At 35.7% G+C, this 19,135-nt stretch overlaps 1 protein-coding gene across 9 annotated transcripts in view; it reads right to left on the reverse strand.

Moving 5' to 3' along the window:
• The window catches only part of LOC126481357 (serine/threonine-protein kinase MARK2-like), a 303,564-nt gene that overhangs the window by 4,979 nt on the left and 279,450 nt on the right, over positions 1-19,135 (reverse strand). For 6 of the 9 annotated variants that reach the window (XM_050105112.1, XM_050105059.1, XM_050105102.1 and 3 more), the window contains one exon: positions 338-370. The exons of 2 other annotated variants lie outside the window; for them this stretch is intronic. In XM_050105112.1, the coding sequence (XP_049961069.1) occupies positions 338-370 (33 nt within the window). Of the gene's footprint in view, positions 1-337; positions 371-5,608; positions 7,692-19,135 lie in introns of those variants that run through there. One more of the 9 variants, XM_050105128.1, reaches the window with a different exon arrangement.

The raw sequence follows: 19,135 nt of genomic DNA on the forward strand, positions 1-19,135 counted from the left end.
TAATTTATTGTTAAATGACGAACTATCAAACATAATTGATTTAATTCTAAAATACTGCTTTTTGGTTCATATTTTTGTCTATCAAACTCCTTGACAGTACTTACCATGTAAAACATTTCCCAAAGTTACATGTTTATACAGGACTTCCGTGTGTGGAATTTTAGTGACCAAGATCTCTCCCTTTGCTGTTTATTTACAAAGCTAATTTTTGTGTGTGTTTGCATGCATATTGATATGAACAAAACCAATTTAAATGAAGATCAGTAAAAAATTAACAATGGAACACTTAAAATAAATCTTTAATATACTACAATATACGTAAAAAGGGTAAACGTACCTAACTACATGTTTAGGGACCGTATCCATGGGTCTGAAATTCAAAAAGAAAGCAAATCTAAACAATGATGGGTCAAAACAAAACAACACATATTATGAAGTGCTGTGCAAAAAGACATTATACTTCAACAAACAAAAAATGCACATTACATTACAAACATTAACTGCAAACTTAAGAATCAAGCAACACTAGGACTCCACTTGCGTATTTCACAAACCAATGACCAATGACTGATATGCCAGTATTTATTAGCTGACACTGCCCTTTCCAATCCTGATATTTTAAACAATTGTTTTAATCTCAGAAAACATGATCAAGATCCACAACAAAAATGCACAACTACAAATGCAAACTTTTCTCAGGGCATGAACAAACATCAGCAATTGGTTCAGCTTCAAACAGAACTCCAGAATGCAGAGATATTTTCAGGAGTCAACAAGGACACACACACACACACACACACACACACACACACACACAGAGAGAGAGAGAGAGAGAGAGAGAGAGAGAGAGAGAGAGAGAAATGGTCTTGATAAACACAGTGTGTGGTTCATAACTGAACACTAAGAAACAATTGCCTGCAAACATCACCACTGAAAAAACTGCTATCTCATATGCTACTGAATTCATGTACATGTACTCACTGATTTTGAAGCAAGGACAAATTGTACAAACATAAGAAAAACATTACATTTTAAATGTCTTCAAGTACTGAAAGGTGAAACACACCATGGAATTTAAGTTACATGTTCCAAATTTAGCAACCTTGAACAAACTTTTTTCTACTATAAGAATGTAATGAATCAGTGTCAAGAAGTAATTATCAGTTTTTGGAGCAGGATAAAACAATTAATCTACAAAATAAAATAAAATACAGCGAAAATAAAGTTAAGATACTGAATCACAAAACACGATGTTCAGCCCTTCCCGACTTATTTTCTTTGAGCCGACATTAAATTTCAACAGGTAAAGATCGCATATCCATTTTAATATTGTCCTAAATGCGGTCTCTCTCTCTATTTACATTAACTGAAATCTGCTCCCATGTCTATGTGATGTAGGTATGATTCTTGTCAGCTTTACTAATATTATCATTTAAGAAATTCTTTGAACCATTCCTAGACACCAAGTCAAATGTTACTGACACAAAATGCAGTGCACTAATCATTATCATATTAATAACACAAAGGTTTATGCAATATGAAAGTGAACAATATCACCTTACAGAGTTACCATACAAACTGTCCCAACAAAAGCCACACACTTAAACTACTACTTTTTTTTTTTTTGCATACTACAGTTTTATTTTCCAATATAATTCTGAGAAGGGTGGGTGGATAAGTATTAAAATGTATCATTGTAATTGTTGTGTATGGTTTTTATATGTATCCCTCCCCCACCCCACACACACACACACACACACACACACACACACACACACACACACAAGATTTCTTAAGTATCAGCATTTAACATCAAACTGAACTGCCTGACAAGGGATTAAGGGAGTTTTGCATCATATGATGAAATTTTGCTTCACCCACATTTACATTACTTTAAGAAAAGATAACTATGAAGATTTACTCTAATTTTTTTTCCTGTAGGATCTGTTATACGTGTTCCACTTATTATATAAATGGTGACCTACCTGCTGTCACACTGAAGCACCATGTTAATTATTAGGCTTTTCAAACATTCATTATATTATTACTTTTTATACTGATACATAATGTAACTTTCTGAATACATGGTAGCACTAGGTGTGATAAGTAGCATTATATTTCAGAACCATTTTCATAAAATAAGGTTATCTAATGGTTGCTGTACTCTGACAAACTGATGTATTTCATGTGGTATGCAAAACAAAATTGTGCCATTGATGACAGAGTGTTAACTGATATACAAACTTAACAACAGTAATATGTTGCACATATCCTCTAAAACATATGCTGAAACACTTTCCGATTTAATTTACCTAATGGAACTTGGACCTTGTTACAGAACGCAAGAAGACAATCTGCAGATATAAACAGGTGTGTTTTTCTTTTTGTAACAATAACACACGAAATTCTCCTGTTAGCTCATTTAGATTACTGCAATAATTTGTCACAGGCATCTAACACAAAATAGTGTTGGAAAACACAGTTATTATCCCCATGGCTCCCAAGGGAGAGTTCATCACAACCACAAAATGTAGTTACAATAATATTTTACCAGCCATTTGTGCGCCATATGGATCTACTATTAATTTGTTACAAATCCAATAGTTGAGGCCTATAACTAAAGCACAACTGTTCCTCTAGCACACAGTTTCAACTTTAGTGCAGATACTAATGAAGGATTAACATAATTTGCCTACACCACGTCCTTATTCTATGAGAATTAATTGGTCACATTGACAGAAAAATTAATGTTTTTCTTTGTCTCTACAATAATGATAGCTGTAGTGTAACTTGGTTGTACTCACCATAGTAAAGTTGGTTAATGGTACAGTTGACTGAAAATTCTCAACAAATAATTATGAAACCTACAGTATCCTGAATCTATGACACTTTTCCTTTTGGACGCTGGAGGGTAAAATACCACTAGTAGACAGTTCTGGAAGGTGGCAAAGTCAATTAAAAGTCACTCAAACTAGAACAACAAGGGCATGATGCCACAAACAAAAAAAATCTGTTATTATGGTGCACTCTTCTTGGTATGCCGTCTTTTCAAATGCACCCCTTGCTTTCTAACAGCATGGAATGAATCATCTTCAGATGCTGATGACTCAATATGTGTCAATAATTCTTCTGAGCATGGTACGATAATTTTGGTGAAGAACCAACATTCAGCAAACCATATTCAAGCAATGCTTCAATACTCAAGAAATCTGTATCAAATGTACAGACTACATAGATATGGACCTCATTAATTTTCTTGGTTCTCCTTGTCACTTCAGTAAAAGCAACCTTACAAATAAATCTTTGGTGGTGGTTACCTACTAAAACACAACTAATTTTGGGGCTACTACAAACATTAAACTATACATTTGACAAAAATGTTAACTTACGTTTTCAAATTTCACTTTACAGGATTCACATATGGTCTTTGCTGAATTAACTTAATTCCCACATTATCTTAATCCTTGCCTTCACATTCAAGCTAGCACCGACTACAATAATTCTTCATAGTATGTTTCAGAAAAAGGCAAACAGAAATAAATAGAAAAAGGTAAAGCCACTATACATATGGAACAAAACTGAGTGCTGCTAATCCAAAACCTATTTCTTTTAAAGCCAGGAGCAGTAATGAGCTACGAATTTCACACTTTTCATATGCAGCCTTCGAAATGTAGCATTCTACAGTGGCACCAACACATGGAAAGCGACATCTCCTGATATTTGAGCTCAACACAAAAAGAATTCTTGGGCTCAACACAAAAAGAATTCTGAACTCTCATTATTGACATCTACTTGTCCATATCCTTACAACAAACGAAAGTTCATTTTAGTTTAATAGCTGATCATGAGTGTACCTGTCCTCCAACTTTCTTTATGTATTTTAAGTAGATATCATCACTACTGTGAAATTATATAATAATGTAATATCATATAGCATGCTACTACTTTGGCTTAAATTATATACTCTGATCTACTGTGACAAAAACACTGTACACATCTATTTATGTTCTAGATAAACATATGGATAAAATGTGCAACAGTGAAATAATTCTTTGTTATATATCTACTATGAGAAATAGCTAAAACTTTTTGGAGCACTTCAACCAGTTCAGGTCTACCCTGCATACGTAACTCAGAAAAAAGGAAAAATTCGACTGCAGAAATACACACAAAGTAAATTTTGTGGTGTGCATGTTTGAGTTACATTTCTAATAAAACACACAGTTTGTTGTGTATTCCAAATATATACATGATACTAATCCATGAATGATCCTTTACAATCCAATAACAGTGTGTGAAAGATCAGTGCTTAAACTGAGACATATCACTTCATAAACAAAGTTGCTACCATATGAGCTACCTGCACACACCTCATGGTCCAGTACAAAGTACATCTCACAGCAACCAAATTACAGCCATACCTTACGACATTTGCTATCATATGAGATACTCTGAACCAAAAGCACACCATCAATTTTGAGACTGTAGTTTTTATGCATGCTCCTAACATATGATGATCTTGTGGGGAACTAGCTTTATCTGTGCTGTAGGTCCACACTCGTAAAAACTGTCAAACCTATGGGACTGGTGGTATGTACCCAAATTTTATTTTAATAAACACTCATTTTTCCCAAAACTTTTGTCTCCGGGCTTTGGACCCTTATAGTTCTCAGTGCCTTATATACTTTCTCCATGTAGTGCTTGCAGGAAAACCTTTATATAATTTTGAAAGCAGAGGAAAGGTACTGACACTGTGAAGATTGTACTGTGACAATGAAGGTCTCTTGGGATACCTCTAATATTAGAAGTTTAAATTTAATTCATGTACATAATTTTACTGTTTATTGACCGAAAATCATTAAAATTAATGAAACTCAAGTTTTTCTAATTACATTATCGTAATGTGTTAATCTGACATGTTCCACACCAAGGAGGATTCCCTCTTTTATGGGTCTATGGAATGAATAATTAATCTAAACATCTAAATATCTAATCTGTTGATAATAGTGCTGAATGAAGTTTGACTTAATATGGCACAGTTTTAATCTATCATGAAATTTCAATCTAATTTTTATCTTCAAACTAATGGTTTTAGAAACCTATTCTCTACAACTCAACAATACTGTGTTCTTTGAAAGCGAATTATGAAGAGTTTCTAGGTTAAGTACACAATAAAAACAGAAACAACAGAGTAAATGCTGATTCAAACAACTTCAATTTCCATTTTGGTAAGTGTTAAGCCAATGATCTGGATCTCAGAAATATAAACTGGATTTTTCTTCTTCTTTTGTCGAAGAGAAAAAAGGTACACAACACACAAAAAGACACTAAAATACTTACACCTATCAAATTTACATTTCTGCAAAACTGCTAAAAATGGGTAAGCCAAGTCTAAAATGTTTATTCAAATATTGTAATAACAAAATAAAATTTGTTGCGAAAAACACTTCCTTAAGAGAGACTAATTTTTTCTGACAATACTTCACTGTGTTTCTTGGTTGCTTTGGATGTTGTGTTTGTATAAAGCAGTAATAAAAAATGTGTACTACTACTACTAATATTTAATGCTCTTGTAAATATTTAAGGCAAAAAACAAAAAATGATCATATAGTAGAAATGTATTAAAGAATTTTATTCAAAATTTAAAACTTTCAACAAGATGCATTTATATATATAATATATATATTAACTATATAATATATATATTAAATTGTACACACACAAAATAAACATACAGTTGCACAAAAGGGATTTCTGACCAATATTTATGCAAATTAAAATCAAATAAATGAGTACCTCAAATAATATATTCTTCTGTGTGATGCGATTTAATTTTATAACATACAATTTAAGAGCTTATCAACAGTTTGAGCTGAAACCAAAATTATGTGTAGTATACATAAAAGATCTTTAAGAAAATTCATTCAGTAAGCAAGTAAATGCAATGCACAAGCACTTTTTCCACTTTAATATGAAGTACTGTTACCAGCATTAACAATGTCTATTTATTTGCAGAAAAGTTGTCCTTTACATAAAACACTTTCCATATCTAGAAAGCGCAACTAACAGAAAACAGAACACTGAATTTAATATAAAAAAGTGAGAATTATTGTTAACAATGTACCATGTGTTACTGGTAACAATTCAAGATTTAGTAGTAATTTACAAAAAGAGTCATATTTAACTAAGGCATCTGAGAAGAAGCCTGCATCAAAAATTGCTACTGAAATGAAATTACTGCAAATACAAGTGTTGACAAATTTTCTAAAGGCACTGCTTAAGTACTCATTACTAACTCAGCATGCACAACTATTAAAGGAATGTTTTGCAGTAAAAAGACACTGTGAATTTTGAAAAATTGTCAAATATGATCAAACTGCAGTAATGGCAAGATTAAGCCAGGCACCACGTCCTGGATTCTTAATATCATTTGAAATAAATATCGACTTTGTGGTTTTAAACCTGAAAATGTTTATGGACTATTGTTCTGAGTATTAACAATAATATTTTCAAGAGATACAGATTATGATTGCATAATGCTGGTCATGTCTTTTGTTTAAATGCACTGACAATACTGATTTAGTTACTACTAAACAGCATTATTTAGCACACGCATAAAGGACGAAAATAAACTGTTACCCTGACACTGTATTGTAGTTACTGAAGAAAGAATGCTACATATGAAATATTGTGAGATGTATAGGGCTCAAAAGGCATCTATGTTTACATAAATACACTGTGATTAGTCACTCAATACAAAACTGCATAAACAACAGAAAACCTGGGAATTTAAGAAGCTGACTAAGTTGAGCCATTCACTCAATTTCTATACCTATGTAAAAACTTAAAGGAACTAAACAAAATAAAAGGCAGCATGTTTAGATTATCATTGCGAATCTAAGTTGCTTGGTAGACAGCATAGGGTAACATTCATTCGTAAGTATTTGTTCCCCCAAATGAAATGCATATTTATTTATATAGGCATGCAGCTGAAGAGTCATATAAACAGTCTTCTGAAGCAACGTTTCAACCCTGGAACTGCATTAAGTCTTGCACTAACAGTTGTGTGTGGATAACTAATATATGAAACCCAGAATCACGTACACCAAGTACATTAACACATTAATGTAATTGTGCAGCTGAGGTAAGTATGAATACTTTAAGGCAATAATATTGCTCATGTTTGGAGTAAATTTCTGATTGACTTCTTGTGTTATAATATGGCACACACTAGTTTACAGCTACCCTTTACAAAACAGTCTCTCAAATGGAATAAGAAATTACAGTAATATTTAAGGTAGACTAGACCTATTTCCTGTGTACTTCTATTTACAATACAATTAGATAATCATAAAATTGATTATCTATCAAAATAAACTATACCTGCAACAATAAAAAAATGTTGCAGATTTCATGCGAAAGTTAAATTAATAATTTATTGGATAGTAACAATTCCTGTTCAAAATACATGTGAAGCAAATAGCTGTCTACAGTCTGGTCTTTGGTCTCATAAAGACCTAAAGCTTGATAGCACCCCACACGTGAGCCTCACATACTGAATGATCTGTACCAAATCAAATGCAGAGCTCTGAGGATGCGTAATGTGACTCCAAGAGCCACGCATATGCATCAGTTTTTCTCAGCAAGGTTCACTGCTTCTGTGACGCCAACTCCCCTCTTAATTTTAGGTCCTAAGAATAACAAGCAGAAAGAAAAACTGCCTGTCAGTGTTAAAAATTCATACCTTTATCTTCTGGCTAAATTACAGATAAACTTTTATAGTATTAAATAGGAAACCTCTTGCACTCAATTTAGCACATTTGCCCTAACAGACAAGAAGATGCGAGTAGTGGTAGAAGAAAGAAAAAAACTAAAAATTTAAATATAATTTCAGTTGTGATCGATATGATTGATATAATTATAGTACTAAGTGCAGTTGTCGAGAGAGATTAACAGACAAATACATATGCAAAACAAACCTTGTGAAAAGTTAGAGCCAAAAGGAAATGATGTATTTTTGAAAGTTATACAAAACTTCATAGTTAGCACAAAAATTGCGTCATGAGTTTTACATAATGTTAAATGAAAAATAATTACAGGAAGACGAGACACACACGCAAACAAGGAAAAAAATATAAGAAAACTTAAACATTTTAATTTATTAATAATTTATATATTATGTATTTATGAAATTATATCTAATATGAATGAAAGCAATTTTAGACGCTGTAAGCTGGTTTTATACATCCATGTTGGTTGAGGCCCTCTTTTGGAATAACTGAAAATATCTTCTTTAAAACCAAAACAACATTTCTTATGCTGTATATGGTGCTTGACACCACCAATCAAATATGAACATGCCACACTATTTGTATGCTTCAATTTCATCCTGCCCTTGCGATTTCAAAATAAATCGAATATATGGCTCATGAATACTGTAAAGCGAAATTGGTCATTTTCGATTGTAAATTATATATGATGGATGTATTAATAAGATTGAGACCAGCTCTTCCAACACGGATTGCAAATTTAAAAAAATGTTGTATTATGAAACAGAACCATCACCCAACTGGTTGTTAAGTTTCCTTTTATGATGCAAAATATTTAGTGATTATAAGTTGTAAAATACACAGCTCTGTACTTTTCAGTATGTTCACAGACAGTGACTCTATAGCAGAGGCAATACACCAATACTCCCTATGTGTGATGAACTTTCAACTGATCATCACTGCCACAGTAGATTACTGCAGCAGCATGTAACTGCAGCTAAATACAATGCAAAAGGCAGTCAAACGGAAATCCAATTAATTTAATCATAAATATGGAAATTGTACCGGAGAAAATACATGCAGTATTTCACTTATCCGATAATTATGCAATATAATGTATGTGAAATTTTCAATGAGATTTGTATTTTAAGGGCATGGGCTGAGTGTGTGTGATGGTGTCATGTACGACAGAGCAATATATGTTTCGGCTGGTATTGTAGGCAGCTTTTATCAACTTGAGTGCTTGAAATAATGTTATCACGTTAATCTGTAACTCACTTAGAAGAACTTTATTGAAAACAGATTTGTTTTGTTAAGGGATGTTCATCCTTCTTTACTGCAGAAGAGAGGATATTCCTTACAGGACTAAAGAGTACACAAACATAAATCTCAAATAAGGAATGTAATTTTTAAAGCAGAAGACATGGAAACTGAAAGCTAGCATTTATCATCATCAAAATAAAAAACATGGCAAATGTTATGGAAGTTGCTAATAAGATGCTTTATGGAAAACATTCTTCCAGTTACAGTTTTCTACAATTAGTGATTGAAAAATACATACGTAATGAAGAGTAAGATGGTGATATAGGGGAATATGAAGTAGAGACAAAAAAAAAGGTTCAATAAAACTTAAACACGACAATGTGGGCCCATTGCACTGTGTTTACTGACCACAGCACAATGGAGGAGAGTAGCAGCAGCATTATTCATTTGCTCAACATGACTCCAGACTCTTCTATCTGAAAAACTGTGGTTGCATGTCTGTATGATAGTAAATAAAGGACAGACATGACTTGTCACATTCCTTGGACTCTAAATGTTGTAGCACATTACAGTTCACCATCAATTCCCAGAGACTCAAAAACTGGCAAATACTGCACATCACACATTACATAACAATTGTAATTTATCAATGAGTAAATGATAAAATGCTAAATAAACTTCTCCATTACCTTCAATACACACTGTGCATTCACTAAATATGTCCCCAGGAACAAAACGTATATTATGACAACTGAAAAAGAAACACCTCGGCTGATACATTCCAACTAACGCACCCACGAAGACATCTTCATCTATTTATTCCAATGTATAGCAGCAGCAAATGTCAACTACAGTTGTACCAGAAGGTACTGATTATTTCAGAATTTCTGACACCATTAACTGACTTATAACAGAAGTACGTTATAGTTATTTGGGAATTTCATAGTGCTGCAGTTCCAATCAGCTCAGAGGCAATATGTATGCAACCATGTAAGTCAAGCGCGATTCCCTATCCATGCTGAGCGCACTTCGAGGCAAAATCAACAATCTGCCGTTTTAAACAATGAAATGAGTAAAGATACCTCGTTGATTTATACTGCTCTCCATTTCTTTACCTACTCACCATGCAGCCAAAATGTTGAGCGACTGGCAGGTATTCAAATAAGATTAAACTCAGACTATACCTTCCTTAGAATTAATAAATTGGTATGCAAGCACAATGGCTACAATGTCCTGGGCACGGTAGCCTGACTGAGATAGGGCTGTCTTAGACGCAGTGGGTATAAAGAACAAGGGGAAGTAAGTAACACATGGGAGGGAGTGATAGCAGCTAAGGAAGGAAACAGCCTGATAGGCATATGGCATTATGGAGCACATCCTAGTGTGAGCTGAGAGCACTACCTGTGGCACATAAACCAATAGCATTCTTAGCTCTGAAAGAAAAGGGGGTGGGGAGATAGAAAAGTATAGATGTATGTTATACAACAAAAGAATGACATTAAAGTGAAGTAGCATGGGTAGAGAGCTGGTGGTGACGAGAGGGGAGGGGGGAATCCAAATGTCATATGTCATGTATTGTGATATAGAGACTGAAGTTGAGTAGGTGCAATGCTACCCAAATCTGTTCTTTGCTACAGTTTGGTGAGGACAACTGAGGGGTCTAATGAGAGGGAGCTATGCCACTATGAGAAGAAATTAAAATAATTTGGGTTTTCTAAAGCAGTGTACAATAAAGGGATAACTTCTTTCTTCTTATTGTTATGTAAATTATGTAAAAGGAAAAATATCAATTTTAATGTAAACAGCACTGAATATGACCTTGGATGCTATAATTAATACAACAATTAAAAAAAAACACATATTAAATAGTTTTATCCTGGTTGAAATACTATTTCACAAGTCTAAGTCTTGTTATCTGGCATACATATCAACTACAAAGAACTTCATTTCTCTTCTGGAGTATCTTCCCTGTCCTATGTTTCTGGGGATTTCAGATTTTGGTAAATATCATGAAAAATTGAAGGTATCTGTGGCAGCATTAGTATCACGAGATCTTTTAGCTTCAGGACTGATATGCATCTACTGCATAGGCAGAGTAGTGGTACTTCCTCAAGAAGTTGAATCGTGTAAGAATAATCAGCCAAGGATTTTGGAGTGACAACTGGCATCTTCATGAAGAGTATCAGTCCATACCACTCTTCCATATCAGAATAGAAGCTTGAAGAAGAGCAAGCCTGGTTGTTTATCAAATTTCACAGCACTTATTTTCCTACCTACTCTACTTATTCGTGTCTGGAGCAGTCAATTTTTTTAGACCAAAATAGGCTACATCAAAGACTTCATGTCTGCTTAGCCACAGGTCACGTAAGGAGCAACATGCAGGACTATTTTGGCGTGTTAGAAGATGTTCCAAGTTTTATACTTCTCTACTGTCACACTTATCACTGTTGGGTTGTAATGGGCTCCATTTTATCAGATTGATTTTTACATGGGCTACACCAGTTATGATATGGTTTAGTATTTTCCATGACCTATAGCTTAATTTGGCACCACTTCGTGGACGTTCTGAACAGGGTAGCTGACGGGGTTCTTCTAAAGTGTAATTGAGGAACCAATACCTTAATTTTAGTCTTTTTAATCCATAAAGGCTAGCAAATTGTGGATGGTGCTCATCAAATGTCTTCTTGAACTGCTCGTTATGTTCATGAGCTACCCTATGAGACTTGAGACTGCTGCAACCTGATGCTTGGAAGAGTTTTTCCAGTGGAGTGGGCTTTAAGAGTCTTGTGACAAGCCTACAGGTTTTGTTAAGGCTTGTATTGATCTTCTTTGCATGCTCCAATCTAGATCATCCATGGCATGCATATTCAGCAGCAGAAAAGCAAAGTGCTAAAGTAGTGATTCTAAGCACAGTAGGTGTAGTGCCCCACTTACTGCCAGTTAGCTTTTTAAGGATATTGTCCCCTGCAGCTACCTTAGTTCGGGTTTCTTCAAAGCGATGTTTCTATGTGAGGGACCTGTGAAGCGTCACTCTAAGCCGGTCTGTGCGCTCAAGGATAGACCCATTCCAATTAATGTGTAACGTTCAATTTGCTAGGTGTGTGTTCAGGCGAAAAGTGAAAACTTTCATTTTGGAGGGATTTGGATTGAGAGAGCGGTCACTGTAATACACTGGCATCCAAAATTAAACTAACAAACCGCAAATTCCTGTCCTGTGTCTAATTCAGGATATAATCATACAAACTGTCAACCAGATGACCATATGATCATGTTCTGCATGGAAGATGGCATTCTGGTCAAGGGATAACCATGCCACAATGACATCAGGACACCTAATGAAACGAGGTATGTTTGCTGGTTAACCCCACATCTACAATAGCCTGGTACACAGTCACAGATGGTGCAGTATGGCATATAAATGATGCCTACCAGACCCTCTGCGGTGAGGGGCCAGAGAAAGAAAGGAAGCAGGACAGTTGCAAACTGATGTTGCCTGATAGCTTAGTATGAATCGCTCTGTTGTTTCTCAGAAGTAGCAACAGTGTACAGAAACCGAAACTGTATTTCAAAGACCAGGGCAGGGCTGACCAAGTGTGATTTCAGAAAAGTGTCCCGTTATTCGACTGTAAGGGCACGGCAGTACCGAATTAGTACCACATGGCAACTGGGATGTGAGGTCACAGCATCCACAGGCTGTGTTGTATCAAGGCAAACGGTATGCAGAAGGATTCCACAGAGTGGCCTTTATTGTTGGAGACCTGCTGCATGTCTACCTCTGATGTGTCTTCACAGAAGGCAACACCTACAGTGGAGTCATCAATATGCCACCTGGACGGTTGAACAGTGTCCCAATGTTGTTTTGACAGATGAGTTCCAATTTAGTCGAGAACAACTCTCAATGGATTCACATCTGGAGGGAACATGGTTTCGGGACCCAAACACTGTGGAAAGAGACCCAAATTGAGGAGGAACCATAATGGTGTAGGCAAGGATTACGTTTATCACCCGAACACCTCTTCAAGAAATTGTATGAGTGAATCAGCAAGGTTTAACTGCTTTCAGATATCGTGATGAGGTCTTGGAACCTTATTTGCGGTAGCTGCGAGGTGCTGTGGGTCCGGACTTTGTATTGATGAATGATAAGGCTCGATTTTGTAGAGCACAGCTGGTTGATGTTTACTTGGAAATGGAAGATATTGCACGCAAGGTACAGCTTGCTCGCTCTCCCAATTTGAATCCCTTTGAGCATGTCTGGGGTGCACAAGGGAGATGGCTTGCATCACATCAGCATCCACCAATTGCTCTCCAAGACTGTGAGCACCTCTGCGAGAAGAATGGGCATTATTGCCTCAACATGAGACTAATGACACCATTCACAGCATGCCGCATTATTGTCAGGTATGTATTGTTGCCAGAGGTGGTCACATGCCATACTGAGTACATTAACCAGTTGTTGGAATGTGTGTGGACATCTGTAAAGTTGAAAAAATCTAAAAACATTTTTGTCTACAATTATGCACACTGCAGTTGTTTATTTTGTGTATTATTTACACTGTTTCTACTTTACTATCACCTGTTTATACTATTTTATGGCAAAATACATGCTACCTTGCAAAATTGCTTTCATTTCTGACACCAATGTATGTTGAAACAGCTTCCAGGGTATTTTCCTACATTACTTCCACTTCCTCAAAGGTTTTTCCTTGTGCTGTGATACGCATATCATCAGCACAGAGAAAATATCTCTTATCTCTGGGAATGGGCTGGTCGTTTGTATATATATTGAACAGGACGGGAGCCAGAACACTTACCTGAGCAAGGGTGTTTTTTCTGCTTTCTCCAATGACTTCTTCCCTCATTCCACGGCAATGTAGAATTGTCGGTTCTGCAGCAAGGATTCTATACATTTTTTAGTTGACAGTCCCTAGTAGTATCACAGATTCTGAGTAATAGTTTCCGCTGGTTTACTGTATCATAGATGGCACTTAGATTGTGCAGAGCCACGCTCGTTCTCAATTTATTTTCATCTCTCTCATCTGTATGCTCTGCGAGTGCCAAGATCACGCCAGTACGTGATTTACCTGGTCTTAAACCAGTTTGCTGCAGGATTAACTTTGAATCAATAATGCTACTGATTCAATTTCAGCCTTTCACACATTTTGAGGTGGTGGTACAGAATGCATATGGGTCAATAGTTGCTTGGTGAGTCAGGCTCTTTTCCTGGTTTTATGAGTGCTATTACATTAGACTACTTCCAGAGTTAGGGGATTTTAAATGTTTCAGCAGTGGTTAGCACCCAATTTTTGACATTCGGTCATATCACGTTGTAACTGGCATTTCTCACATTTTTTGTTGGGCTTGCCTTTCAGTAGTAGCATATGCACAATTTAATTAGGTGTTACTGTAGCCCTATCTTTGCTTTCTTTTGGGTCCCCATTGAGCTATCCTATCAATTTCCATGCCATTTTGCTGCTATGTGACATGTCCATTTTCTCCAAGCTTTCAATCCATTTCTTTTGCCTAGTTTCACTTATTGCTGTTATAAGAGTTGTGCCACAAGCGATTTTCTCATCACTGAAAGGGTGTTCTGAGTACCATCTTTCATACTTCGCTCAGGGAGTCCTGGTATAAAGTTCTGTCTACAGCCTCTTGGGATGTGCTGTATGGGCATTTTACAGAGAATTTTATATAAAAAGTTTATTTATTTATTTATTAAGTTTATTTATTTTATTTATTTTGGTGCTCAACACTGAAAACCCTGAAATCATCTGTGGTCATTGGAATGACTGTAAATGGGTTTTCGACTTCGGCATATTTTTACAACGTCGTACCACTGGTCAGGAGTGTAAATGTTATCTTCTTCTTTTTTGGATTTTCTTTTCTATTGTGCGAAAATCTCTGTCACTGGGTAAACAGGTATGTCCAAGAAAAAAGACATAATACTGAATCAAGTCATAGGTTCCTCTGACAAGGAGAGAATAGTACACATTAAACACTGTATTGCTTGTTTTGTCCACTGCACGAGTCTGAGGAAAGAATCAACCTTCTTTTATAATGAACATTTGAGGGATCACTAAGATGTTTCATGATACACGATTCAATTTCTGATGAACCCTGTGAGACAATATCTTCTGGTCACATAAACGTAATACCCGAATTAAGAGTTGCAGATGTGGAAGCGAAGGTTGTATACCAACATCTGCCTTAGGTAGAACAATGCCTCTGGTCACTGTCATTACTGGAATAAGCCTATGCTTAAAGCTGATCTGCATTGAAAACTTTGGCATATGCTCCACATTTTACAGGTAGAACTCCTGGTTCTTAAAATTTTCTTTCATAGATGTAGAGCATTTCAGATATGGACTTCACACTTACAACTTATGTGTATTGTCTTTTTGCTAGTAAGAGCTTCTGTACTCCGGAAACTTTTTAATGTGGTCTAACAGCATCCAACGAGACTTCACTCTTTTGTGCTTAACATTGCCCATCTATCTATTTCCGTGATGTGATGTATTAAGTTCAATGGCATTTTCATTGCTAACTACATCTTCACCAACCCGCACATTCCTGTCACCTCTAGCCATTGACATTTTTCTGTGACACTGCAAATATATCACAAAAAGCTTTAAAACATACTCTAATCTTTGTCCCAGTCGCTGATGTTACGTGAAACAAATGAGTTCTCTCTTCTGCTCACTCCTACATCATTACAGTTTCTAGCATAGACATGACTGCAATAATAATATCGCTGAGATATATTTCCTGAACATTGTAGTCCAGAAGCTTGTAAAACCCACAGATCCCTCTGATTTGTTTTTGCAGTCACATCCAGGTCCTCATTGTTTTGCTGCTACTTTCTTACTGGTTATATAACTCACATACTAGTTCCCACTGTTCTTTTTCCTCTTTACATCTACTCTCTTCCATTTATCAGGGTTATTTCTGCAATTTTACCACCACTTTCAACATTCTCTGATGCACATGGATCCACTTTCTCTCATTGTTGTAAAACAGGATTACTAGTAGCACAACAACTTACTTACATAGAAGAAAGACCCAACATGTTTACTGTAATGTAGGGACAAAATGCAAATTATGTTTAATACATATAAGAGGACTGATATATAGAAGGAACAATTACATTTTGGAACAATATGTTCTTCCCCTACAAATGATAAATCTGCAACTCTTATGACAGGATGTCTGCAATTCACATAGCAGAAATCAGTAAGTGTCATAGCTCCTCCTCTCTCTCAAAATGACTATAAGGCTGCATTCAAGAAGATTGAACAATGCTGTACAAAGAGCAGGAACTATGCCACTTTGTTCCAGCTCCCAGGATTGACACTATATGGTAATAGAATAATGAAAATGGACAAGGCTCAATATTTCATTTTTGTGGCACAGCTCCCTCTCTCACTAGACTCCTCAATTCATTTGCGTGATGATTAATGGTCACTGTCCATATAATAAGGCTGGGCAAAAGTAGTATCAGAGTTACGATGCGAGTGTTTTCACAGATTGCCCTCTGATGGGATAAATTATCACTGACAGGACTGGAATAGAATAGGTTGAATAGTTAAGAGTGTCTTAATATTCAATGTGATTGACAGAAAATCTTTGTTCGCTGTTTTGTTGGATATGCTAACTTCCATGATCCTTCTAATAATTTAAATGTAATGTAAGTGAAAAGGATATTAATTAATATACTTCTCACCAGTGTGTTTTGTGACTCACTCCTTACCGAGTTAAAATTGCTGTAAGAAAATGAGAGTGCCTCTCTGTGCAACATGCATCAGAAGACATTTACTGATACAACTGGTTGAGTGAGCACCTAACTAACAATAAAGAATATGTCACAAAAAAGATGAAAACCTTACATAAAAACTCAAAATTAAATAGAAGGAATTATGTTGCTACCAGGGGAGTTGTGATGTGTGTTACAAGAGGACAGTTCTTTCATGTGGGTCTTCTGCAGTAGTTGGCTGTAAGTGTAACATAAGGATGAAACATGAGTTTTCTTAGTTTCAGTGAGCATCTGAGCTCTACATTGGAAGAGTTGAAAAGAATTTTGGGCAGCACATTATTCACATTACAACAAGGTGAAAGATAGATGAAGCCCTGATAAAGGATGTGGTTAATCTGTTCCAGTCTGGATTGGTACTGAGTAATAATTGGGTGGCCAGAGTTGTTCCTCTGCAGTTGGTTAGAGGAGTTGTTTGGGAAATTAAGGCATACGTGGAAGAGGTGTGGGAGATCTATTTGTGGAACAGATTTGGGGGTATGACTCTTAGTGACAGTCTTACTAAGAATTTATCTATACTGTGCAAAGTATTGCATATAACTGGATATAACTTTCACAGCTGTACACGCAAATGAATTGCTACCATCCAATTATGGCCAACGGCAAATTTGGTCACCCAGTGGTAGAGCCTGCTGCTGAACACAACATGCTCAACTTCAATGGCTGCTTCACATCCCATCACATTTGGATATTCCACCACCTGTCCCAATATCAAATTCCCTAAATTGGGTAGACTACAATCCTCCCCCCCCGAACCAAGGTTCTTATTTTGTTACAAACACACACACACACACACACACACACACACACACACACACACACACACACACACACACACATATACACACCAAGCGGGAGGAGGGAGGGAGAGTGTTAACGTTTAGCAGCTAGTGCAGAAATAGCTCCAAGTTTTTATGTATCAATGTGTAAATAAAACCTGAACTATGACAAACTACACTTGGTAAGCCTATGTTCATAAGAAAATAGCTCTCTCTGCTTCCCAATGAACACTAGACACCTAATTAAATATACACTAACAAATTCCTGCCAGGAAACATTGCAATGTAGAGCTGCCATACAACAGCATAAATTCTATGTCTCAACTTCTTAACTGTAAAGTATTTTTATATCTCAAGGTATCAAAACAGACAAAGTGAAAAAGCCCATTACTATTTCATCTTTGAAACACACATACACCAGAACACCTGATTCGTCATCAACTATGGGCATCTTTACATTGAAACTATCAACTTCTTTAATACATAGAGTTTAAGTTCGTCATATACAAGTATTCTAACAACATGCTATTCTGAAGGGCTACTTCTCAATGGATGTCAAAGAATTAATTTCCACATAAAAATGACTACACAAACAAGTGTAGTGTAATTCATTATTGGGTGTTTTTTTGTCACATTGTTTTATTGCCTTTGCTATATTATTATTGGTCAATACACAAAAGATTAATTCGAGTTGAACTGTCACAACAGCGTAGAGTATATGACACAGCGGGAGCAAGTAAACACTTTTAAATCTTGAGTAAAATGAAGGCTGCAAACTACTAACATTCTGAACATTTGTATTAGAACAAACGATCTTATTTCCAGGCGAGACTCTTGAATGTAGGCTAAAATTAAACATTGTCTTCAAACAAGATACATGCTGCAGCCGTAATAAATGCTTTTTATCAAATGGGTACTGTTAATTTATAAGCATTCAATTATTGCAAAACTACTTTCGTATGTAGTTACAGAAATAATATGGGCCGACTTTGTTAACACTACTCACATCCTACAACTGGTAATACAGAAAGGAAATATTTTTCACCTTCAGTTTTATATTTAGGACAATCCTCAAATAGCCTTCCACCAAGTGGTACCAATGCTTATAATTCGTGGTCATTCTATTTATGAAAAACGAGAAGGAAACCTTGTTATGATTTCCATTGTAACAGCAGTAACTTTCACATATCATATGTGAAAGGAGCAGTTATGACTTGTGGTATAATCACATGCACTAATTCTCTGTTGTTTCAGCAGCACTGGAGTGGCAATCCTTAATTCCTAACATTCATCTCTAATTATTACAACATAAATTGCATGCAAACAACCGCTTGAAGATTCAGTTGTCCCCAAATTCATTTCCTTTCATGTTACTTAAGAACAAATACTTTTCTGAATGCCCTCAACAAACTACCATTGACCTATGTATCTGTCTGTCTTTGTTTTTTCATTGTTACAACAAAATGACTGGAATGTACGCTCTACAAAAAGGACCAACAGTTTTAACCATACATCGTAAA

The sequence above is a fragment of the Schistocerca serialis genome, chromosome 1 (assembly GCF_023864345.2).
Source record: "Schistocerca serialis cubense isolate TAMUIC-IGC-003099 chromosome 1, iqSchSeri2.2, whole genome shotgun sequence".
Classification (NCBI taxonomy): Eukaryota; Metazoa; Arthropoda; class Insecta; order Orthoptera; family Acrididae; genus Schistocerca; species Schistocerca serialis.